Source organism: Coregonus lavaretus, assembly GCF_964263955.1.
Source record: "Coregonus lavaretus genome assembly, chromosome: 19".
NCBI classification, from domain to species: domain Eukaryota; kingdom Metazoa; phylum Chordata; class Actinopteri; order Salmoniformes; family Salmonidae; genus Coregonus; species Coregonus lavaretus.
In genome coordinates, this window is record NC_140006.1 from 38,716,152 (window position 1) to 38,727,005 (window position 10,854).

The following is a 10,854-nucleotide window of genomic DNA, read 5'->3' on the forward strand; positions in this document are numbered from 1 at the left end:
AGTGCCTTCTCAGAGAAGGACCGTTAGACATTTTCTCTGCTTCTGTGCTGGAGGTGTCTCCCTCTTGCAACTTGTTATTAAACGTGATTTATGATTAACAATATCCACGACTGCTCTTCTCTTTTATTCAACTGAAAATCCACTTTACAATAGCCCACCAACATTAGACAACCCTAAAATTGCTGAAATAAGTATATATAATCAATTAGATAATAGTGAGATTAACTGATAACTGACCCAGACATGGTGGTGTAGCAGGAAGATCGGAATACCGTGAACCAAGAGGTTCTGAGTTCAAATCCCAGGTGAGGACATGTTGAATAAAAATTACTGTGTACACATGAACATGCACAATGTAATCATGTATGTTAAAGTGTGTTAAATATGTAAGTTGAAAACATTGTAAATTACAAGCTGTGGGTGGATCAGTGGTTCACCAATCAGGGCCTTGATCGGCTTGGCAACAGTAACAAGGGGTGGCATGTGAAGAGATTTTTTTTGGGGGGGTGAGAATGTTTCTTTGGGACCATCTGGAAACATTGTAAAAATGTATTTAGGGACGTTGCAGGAACATGCTGGGAACTAGACAAAAACCTCCAGAGGACCATAACCGAACATCCTACTTTTTCAACATCATGAACACAGGACTGTTCTTGCAATGTTCCCATGAAACATGTCTAGAACATTAATATATTATATTCTGAGAACATGGTAACCACGTTCTAGGTATATTCTATTTGACATTGAGGGAATGGTCTCTTGGAAATGGTCCTTGCACATCACTGGAAATGTCCTATGAAAACGTTAGGTAATGACCTAATGAGACTCTTTAGGGAACGTTCTCTAAAGTTGTGGGAACATTTGTTGTTAGCTGGAATATGCCTAATTTGATAGCCCTACCCTGCAAAGAAACCCCCCAGAAAACATAAATAATTCAAATATTTGGGTGGATGGATAGTCGGTTTACCAGCCGTTCACCGGTTGTCTTCACACTGTCTGCATCTCACCTACCAGATCAGTGCCACATACTCGACTTGCACCATTTACCCATTCTCAGCTGCAGTACGTGGAGTTCAGGAGGGAGATAGAGCACACTTAAGGAAATAATGCCGTTTGAAATTGTGGGTTTCGGATTGCTTTTCGTGATTTTGACCGGGATACTCCCATACAACACCTGTACAGAAGACTTGATAACTGAACCCCTAGAACCTGTCCTGCCTGAGTCTTCGTTGCTGAAGCCCAAAGTATTGATCAGTATCCTTGCGCGCAATGCGGAGCACAGTCTTCCCTACTTTTTGGGGTGCATCGACAGGCTGGAGTATCCTAAGGATCGTATCGCCATCTGGTAAAACACGTGCAATTTAATATTTTGTTCCACATTGTTTCTTACTTTTAGATATTTAACCTTTTGAAAACCCTTTAAATTATTTATCATATCTATGGCTAGCTCATTAAGTGATGTAAACTAAAGCAGTCACATATTGTCACATTGGTGCCCATCAGTTCCAGAAGACACCAGATTTTAATTTTGAACTGAAAAATTCCTCAGTTCCACTAAGGATGTTACTGAGCTGGAGTTCGATAGATTATTTATTACCCAGCCCTATAGGCTAATGGTAACTGCATTTTACCATAATAAATTAATAAAATATGTATCAATCCCTGAATGGAGGGCACTTTCATTTGGGCAAAACCTATTCAAAACCAGTTGCTGTCAGTGGATTAAGTGACCTGAGTTCTACCTCTCTACCGAAATATTCAGAGATGTGAGAAGAGCAAATAGTGGTCTTGGAGCAGAGAGAGAGGGTGAGATGTGAGGTGGAGTGGCACAGCACTGTGAATGACAGCGACCAGGCAGAGAGAGAGAATAAGAGAATAAAGAAGTATATGCTGATGTAATACAGTCAGGTTTTATCTACATGCTATGTAGAAGTCTGGTGTCCTGGACACAGAGAATCTCTGTTCGTCATGCTTAAATCTAGGTTTAATCTGTGTCCGGGAAACCGGCCCAAGGCTCATGTGGGAATCAAACTTAAAACCATGGTGTGGAAAGCACCATGCTCCAACCAACTGAGCTATCTGATCCAGCCAGTTGCTCTAGTGGGCTGATGCTCTAGCCACTTTGTTACAGTGCTGCTGCAGACCACAGTGTGGACAACACCACAGCCATGCTGCAGGAGTGGATCAGAGGGGTGCAGAGCCAGTACCACTCTGTGAAGTGGACACCCGTGGAGGAACCAAGGTGAGCACACTCTGAAATACATGCTTCCATTTTCTCCACATTCACTTTACATGTTTTCTTCTCAGACGACCACCCTTTCCCTGTAAAGATGGGGTCCATAGCTATCAAGGACCCATATTGTGCACTCTTGTCATTCAATATCTATGTCAACAAAAGTCAAGAATAAAGGCCTCTCCACTCATCTCTCTCCTTCCATCTCCCCCTCTCCCCTAGCTCGCATGTGGGTGAGTTGGGGCCGAAGCACTGGCCTAACTCTCGGTTCACCCACGTGATGAAGCTAAAACAGGCTGCTCTCAGATCAGCCAGGGCTCTCTGGGCTGACTACATACTGGTGAGGTCACCCACAACTCAACCCAGTGGGATAACAACACTCAGTAGGAGGTGGTATTAGGTGCAGAGGCGTCAAATTCTGAGATGGCAAACTGTTTTGTTTAGGCACTGTTTACTGTTACAGTAACGACACCTTCATTTTCTTCACAAGCTGTAACTGGACGAAAGTACCACAAATAGCCGAATGTGAATTCACCTCACTTCACTTGAGCCAGCCCCCAGAACTACAGAATTTCCACTGAGATGATTTCTTCTTCACCCAGTTTGTGGACACTGACAACTTGCTGACCAACCGGCGGGTGCTGACTGAGATGATGGCAGAGAATCTAACGGTGGTAGCGCCCATGTTGGAGTCCCGCGTCCTCTACTCCAACTTCTGGTGTGGCGTGACCCCACAGGTACACCCTTCCTTCATTTCTATTTATTTCACACATTGTGAAACTTCTCCAACTTTATTTGGCCCACAACTGGCCCCCTTCTCAGAAGACAACTTTATTGTTTAGTTCCCATCCGAATGTTTATTCAATCTGAAGCATTGCACTTGTCTGTCTGCTTGTCTGTCTGTCTGCCAAGCTTGTCTGTCTGTCTGTCTGTCTGTCTGCCAAGCTTGTCTGTCTGTCTGCCATGCCAAGCTTGTCTGCCTGTCTGTCTGCCTGTCTGTCTGTTTGTCTGCCAAGCTTGTCTGTCTGTCTGTCTGCCAAGCTTGTCTGTCTGTCCTTCTGTCTGTCTGCCAAGCTTGTCTGTCTGCCATGCCATGCTTGTCTGCCTGTCTGTCTGCCTGTCTGTCAAGCTTGTCTGTCTGTCTGCCATGCCAAGCTTGTTTGTCTGTCTGCCTGTCTGTCAAGCTTGTCTGTCTGTCTGCCTGTCTGCCAAGCTCATCTCTCTGTCTGTCTGCCAAGCTTGTCAGTCTGTCTTCCTGTCTGCCAAGTTTGTCTGTCTGGCTGCCTGGCTCTGTCAGTGTCATGGTGAAAAGGGTTTTGGTAGGGGCAGGGAAACAGATGGAGCCATTCCTCTGTGATGATTTGCCTTCTGCCATCTTGTTGCTTCGCACCACCACTCCCCTAGCCACTTTCCCTTAGTGATATATGACCGTATGATTGGCCCTTCTGTTCTTTCCCATTTTTTTCTTCTGGTTTGTCTGCCACTTCAGTGTCATTTGCATTCACATTTTTCTATGGCATTGATAGTCAATTCAATTAGCATTCACATTTTTCTATGGCATTGATAGTCAATTCAATTAGCATTCACATTTTTCTATGGCATTGATAGTCAATTCAATTAGCATTCACAGTTTTCTATGGCATTGACAGTCAATTTAATTAGCGAGTGTGTCTTTATTAGATATAGGCCAGTTTATTAGGTACACCACCCTGTTCATGAAAATTGATCGCTCCTACAGACAGTGAGTCACGTGGCCTTGGCTTGCTATATAAAGCAGGCAGAAAGGCATCGAGGCATTCAGAGACTGTTTGGTTGAACGTTAGAATGGGCAAAATGAGTGACCTAAGTGACTTTGAGCGTGGTATGATCGTTGGAGCCAGGCTAGCCAGTTCCAGTATCTCAGAAACGGCCGGCCTCCTGGACTTTTCACGCACGACAGTGTCTAGGGTTTACCGAGAATGGTGCGAAAAACAAAAAACATCCAGTCAGTGGCAGTCCTGTGGGCAAAAACAGCTCGTTGATGAGAGGTCGAAGGAGAATGGCAAGAATCCTGCCTGGTGTCAACGGTACAGGCTGGTGGCAGTGGTGTAATGGTGTGGGAAATGTTTTCCTGCCACACGTTAGGTCCTTTGATACCAATTAAGCAATGTTTCTGACCCGCTACTAGATGGGCATACCTAATAAACTGGCCACAGAGTGTAGATGTCAAGAATCTTTGTAACCCATGATGATTTATACAATTAATGCTTATTAAATGTGTTTTCTTTTGTTCATTAATTGTATTATACCATCTTGCTTTTGTGTTCGCTCACCATTGTATTTGAAGACTTAAATAATTCAAGTCTTCCACCGCCACCAGCTGTCCCTGGGGACTCTATTTAAGTTACCCTGATCCACTGTGTCTCTCCCTGCCCTCTTAGGGTTACTACAAGCGCACCCCTGAGTACATCCCCATCAGGAACTGGAAACGCCAGGGCTGCTTTGCTGTTCCCATGGTGCACTCTACCTTCCTGGTGGACCTGAGGCGGAGCGCCACCCGGGCGCTGGTCTTCCATCCTCCACACCACGATTACACCTTCCCCCTGGATGACATCATGGTCTTCGCCTTCTCTGCACGGCGGGCAGGTCAGACATAGAGTCATAATGAATTGTGTTTAAATGCGCAGTTTCCTTACTGTGTATTGAATGGGTGTCAGATCTGGGTTCAAATAGTATTTGTTTTCTTTCAAATACTTTAGTTGCGCTTGATTGAGCTTGCCTGGCGCAATGGAACCAGTGGAATAGCCAGGCTATGTGGCACTCCAGGCAGGTTCAATCAAACACTCAATTATTATTTATATGTATTATGTTTTATGTGTCTAATGTTAAACCTGTGACTCCATACAGATGTGCAGATGTACATATGTAACAGAGAGCATTATGGGTATCTGCCACTGCCCCTGAAGCAAGAGCAGAGTCTGGAGGAGGAGGTGGAGAGCTTTAGTCACACCATGACTGAGGCTCTGAGTGAGTACTCTGATGCACACACACACACCCACACACACCTACCTACAAACACACACACCCACACACACCTACAAACACACACACCCACACACACCTACAAACACACACACCCACACACACCTACAAACACACACCCACACACACACACACACACACACACCCACACACACCTACCTACAAACACACACCCCCACACACACACACACACACACACCCACGCACACCTACCTACAAACACACACACCCACCCACACACACCCACACACACCTACAAACACACACACACCCACACCCCCACACCCACATACACACACCCACACACACCCACACCCACCCACACACACCCACACCTACAAACACACACACACACCCACACACCCACACCCACATACAAACACACCCACCCACACCCACACACCCACACACCCACCCACACCAACACACCCACACACCCTTGACTTTCTTTCCTGCTGTTCCCTCTCCTACAGACCAGTCTCTGTGATGCCGTTAGACTTTCACTTTCACAGCCTTGTCAGAATTCTCACTTCTCCGTGATAGCTCACTCGCTATCTCTTTCGCTCCTCCATCACTCCCTCTCTCTTTAGAGTATCCCCAAACTGGTCATTAATGACTGAGGAATTCCCTTACAAATCATAGATGGCAAATGTCTTAACACAGTGTGATCTGCTTTTATCTTTTATCTAGTAATAAGAGTCTAATACAGGTATTTGTCTTCAGTCGATTACCTCATGAAGCCGTCCAAATACATGCACCATACACCTAAACCTCTGGAAAAGATGGGATTTGATGAGGTACTGAGAATGCACTTACAGTAAATCTACAGTATATCTACAGTATATCTTTAGTCATCCACTGTCATTGTTTGAAAGAAATCACAGATTTCATACAAATCATGAGAAAGTTGATAATGGATGGAATAGTCTGATTTTAGTAACTTGTTCTCCCCACCTTCATTCTAGATCTTTCTGATTAATCTGAAGCATCGCATTGACCGGCGGGATCGAATGCTGAGCACCCTTTCCGTTCTGGGAATCGATATCACACTGACAGAGGCGGTGGATGGCAAGTACGACACAACAATCCAAAAGCACTTTACATAACGTCTGCACCTGTTATTTCAGAAGGGTATAAAATACAATGCCTGTTATCCAAACTGAATCCTCACTCCACTCCACTATTGTTCCACTTAGTGAGCATGGATTCATCAAACATGAAACTTCTATATATTATCTGTATCTTAATTTTCCTTTGATATTTTGTTCTACCGTTCTGAATTTAGTCCGAAAAAGAACAGGTTCCAACACTGCACAGGTGCAAACTTGTAGTTAATCTAGCCCTAAGCACCTGGGCTGGGGTTGAACATTTAATTATGTTTTATTCATCTTTTCTTTTCTTCTCTTTTCTTCAGAGCCCTGAACTCCTCCCAGCTGCAAGCGATGGGCATAGACATGTTGCCTGGGTACAAAGACCCGTATTCGGGGCGCGTACTGACGCGAGGGGAGATCGGCTGCTTCCTCAGTCACTACAACATCTGGAAACAGGTGCACATCTAGTCTATACATGAAAATCGATTCTATACACCTGCAAAACGTTGCATAAAAATCCTAATAAATCTTGATAGCTGCCACTTTTATTGATAATGGTATATCCTTTCCTGCAGTCAAATGACCAAATCGCCCTCTAGTGGCCTCATGGGTGGAATGTTAGTAATATTTTTCATAATTTCATAATTAATAAAAGTTTTTATTTTTTGGACGAAAATCCAGTGTTTTTATGTGAAACGGTTTTGTTGCATTTAAGTCTTCTTTGATGTATATAAAGTTTAATATTGGGATATAAACTGAAAACTTAATACATTACAACTCTATATCTGACATGGTACATGTGTCTTCTTCTTTTAAAGCCCATAACCATGTGTGTGAGGTGTATACTTTTGTTTCAAAGTAGATTTGTTTAAGACTACCAAAAATCACTCTGTGTGACCCTGATTTAGCCCACTGCCGTAAAAGGTTAACGATCTGTAACAGTGCTCAAACTATTTTACTACAACTAGTTTGTTGCTTGATAGATGTAAAGATAGAAGATAGAAGGCAATGTCATTTGTTTTAATGTATCAAGTATTTGGAGATTCAAACCCTGGCTCCCCCTAGGTGGTGGAACAGGGACTGCAGCTTGTGCTGGTGCTGGAGGACGATGTGAGGTTTGAGCCACGGTTCCGCAGCAGACTGGTGACCATCATGGAGAACGTGGACCGAGTGGGACTGGACTGGGATCTGATGTGAGGGCTGATTGGCTGCACACACACACACACTTGAACATAGGCAGGCAGGCAGGCAGGCAGGCTGGTAGACAGACAGACAGACAGACAGACAGACAGACAGACAGACAGACAGACAGACAGACAGACAGACAGACAGACAGACAGACAGACAGACAGACAGACAGACAGACAGACAGACAGGATGCCAACGTGTGTCTGATCTTAGGATGCAGCTTAATAGTCTAAAATAGCTTATTTTTCTAGGAATGCTTTATAAAACGAACGGAAAGAGGTTGATGTTTCTCTCTCCTTCTCCCTCTCTCTCTCAGCTACGTGGGGCGTAAACGGCTGCAGGTGAAGCAGCCGGAGCGCTGGGTGGAGGGGGTCAGTAACCTGGTACACCCTGACTATTCCTACTGGACCCTGGGTTACGCCCTCTCCCTGCAGGGGGCCAAGAGGCTCCTGGGAGCCCGGCCCCTGGGCAAGATGCTACCTGTGGATGAGTACCTGCCTGTCATGTTCAACAAGCACCCAAGGTGAGTTCCAATGGTCAAAGTGAATTTGCATACAGGCTTTTGCTCTTTTAACTGCAGTGTCCACTCTCTCACGCTATCTCTCTCCCGCAAGCACCTTATTTAGCAAGCACATGCTTGTTGAGTGACATTTGTCCCTGCAAACCCAGTGTTTGCTGATCTGAAGAGACCAGGTAGCGACCAAAACAGTGCAAACAATATGGTGATGGTTCCAGGCAGATCTAAGGGAAGGGGTTGTTTTCAGACCGGGCATGTGTTGTTGTTTCTTAACTCTCCTCAACTCTCCTTGCCCTCAGGGAGGAGTACATGGCCCAGTTTGAGCAGAGGGACCTGCTGGCGTTCTCTGTGGAGCCGCTGCTCCTCTTCCCCACCCACTATACTGGCGAGCCGGGCTACTTCAGCGACACAGAGACCTCCACCATCTGGGACGATGAGGCCACAACCACCGACTGGGACCGGCAGAACACCCAGCGAAGCAGCAAGCAGGACGGCCAGGGACGGCCTATGCCCCCAGGCATCGTCAAGGAAGGAGGAGGCGTGCCCCCACCCTCGTCTGCCAGCAAACAAAGAGATGAACTCTGATGAGTTGAGTTCACACAAACACACACGTTACTCCTATGATTATTGTATGACAACGATCATAGAAGTTGGCAATACAGCACAAACTGAACCAGGAACAGGCTAATATATTCTACATCACCCTCTCTCTGAAAGACGTAATTATTGGGCTCTATATTTCAAAAGTTTGGATTTGAAATCAAATATGATACTTGTGCGTCTAACTTTCTCACTCATCATTATTCACGATTCATTCAGGATTATCCGTAATCATGGTAGCATCCACATTAATGTAGAAGAGTTTAGAAACATATTATATTCTTATTTACAATAAAAGTGACTCCAAATTGGCACAATACATAATTTACCATTCATTTCTATTGGGCACAAAATAATCTGAAACACAACCAAAACCAACAGCAAATGCATCTAACATCCGAGTGGCGCAGTGGTCTAAGGCACTGCATCGCAGTGCTAGCTGTGCCACTAGAGATCCTGGTTCGAGTCCAGGCTCTGTCGCTGCGACCGGGAGACCCATGGGCGGCGCACAATTGGTCCAGCGTCGTCCAAGGTAGGGGAGGGTTTGGCCGGCAGGGATGTGGGTTCGTTTCCCACGGGGGGCCAGTATGAAAAAAACAAAACAAAAAAAAAACATGTATGCATTCACTAACTGTAAGTCGTTCTGGATAAGAGCGTCTGCTAAATGACTAAAATGTAACAAATTTGTAGAGCCAAAAACTTGATGTAGTCATTGCGTGCTACATACTTCACTTTTTAATACACAATACTTTTGGTGCCCTAAAATGGGGGGAATATGTACAAAAAGTGCTGTAATTTCTAAACCGTTCACCTGATATGGATGATACTATGATACTATCAAATTAAAGCTGACAGTATTCACTTTAACCTCATAGTCATTGTTTGATTTCAAATCCAAACTTTTTGAGTATAGAGCCAAGAGAAGAAAAATGTTTCACTGTATTTTCTCTCCCATGCAGACACACATGGCCCACTTGTCTCAATTCTTGGTCATGTTATTTGTACCATGCTTTTCTCCCCACAGTGCCGATTGGCATTTCCTAAATTATTGAGGAGGGGAAGCTTGTGGTGAAAAAGGCAAGAATGTTTGTATTTTATTTTATAGAATGTTTGGATTTGAAAGAAAGCTACAAATGGAATGTGAAAGTATACTGCAAGTTAATTAAGTGATAATACCCGAGAAGCCGGTGTTTGGAGGATAAATTGGCACGGGTGTTGTTAGGCCCGAGACGAAGTTGAGGGCCGGCAAACCATGCCAATATATCCTCCAAACACCGGCTTCGAGGGCATTATCACTTTTATACAACGGGTTACCAACATATTCAAATAATGATTGACATATTTTCATTAAAAACTTTATTTTGATGAATTTATTCATACTATTTCATCCTTCCACAAGATATAGTCCCGATACAAAGCCGGCTGGACGTTCGTTCTATTGGGTTGCAGAGATGCGACCCAGTCGTTCAGTCTTTTTGTTTTGTATCTATGGACATGACCCAGTCGTCCGTTCTAAATCTTCCATTGCCATACTGGCTGGCAACGTTCTTATCCCTTGCTTGCTAGCTAGCCAACTACAGCTAACTTACAGTCACGTCAAACAGTGCAGACAGAATAACAACAGTACCTGCATTTGCATTTGTTTAAGCAGTTTTTATAGTGACATTTATAGTGATACATCCATAACAATGAGCTAATGAGGCGCGATTTCGCCTGGCATATAAAATGAGATTGTGCTCTCTCATAGAGGACACTGTTGTTCAGATGAGCTAGCCAACAGCACAGCTAACACAGTCACTTCAAACGGAAGCTGGAAAGACTGCAAACTAGCTGCACTTCGTTTCGTTTTTCAATGGACATTTCTTTGTATGTATCCATAAAAATGATGCCAGCTGATTCATGATTTCGACTGGCTGAGAAACGCTGCCTGCCTGTCTGTCTGGTCCCGACCCCTACACGTTCATTACTATGGGACAGCTGGAGATCGAATTTGAATATTGAAACAATGTTGCAAATGTCGGAGACAGACAGCAAGGTTTATACAAATCTCCGCTGTTGAAAACGAAATGTTAGTCTAAAAGTAATGTGAGATATTATCTAGATGCTTTTTATAGTGGATATCAAGTTTATAACTTGCCTGGCTGGGCTGATGTGACAGTGAATTGCGCAGTCAGATGGAACAGAGTAAATAGGCATTTTAACGT

General features: G+C 44.3%; 1 protein-coding gene across 1 annotated transcript; it reads left to right on the forward strand.

Moving 5' to 3' along the window:
• Positions 1–1,106: 1,106 nt before the first annotated feature.
• Positions 1,107–10,018, forward strand: LOC311146401 (procollagen galactosyltransferase 2-like; the record flags this gene model as incomplete). Its single annotated transcript, XM_084182903.1, has 12 exons — positions 1,107–1,345; positions 2,132–2,242; positions 2,456–2,573; positions 2,836–2,970; positions 4,654–4,858; positions 5,120–5,239; positions 5,978–6,051; positions 6,220–6,326; positions 6,669–6,801; positions 7,411–7,538; positions 7,850–8,056; positions 8,350–10,018. 12 exons carry the CDS (start codon positions 1,107–1,109, stop codon positions 8,633–8,635), a joined length of 1,863 nt encoding a protein of 620 aa, XP_084039029.1. The 3' UTR covers positions 8,636–10,018.
• Between the last annotated feature and the right edge of the window lie 836 nt (positions 10,019–10,854).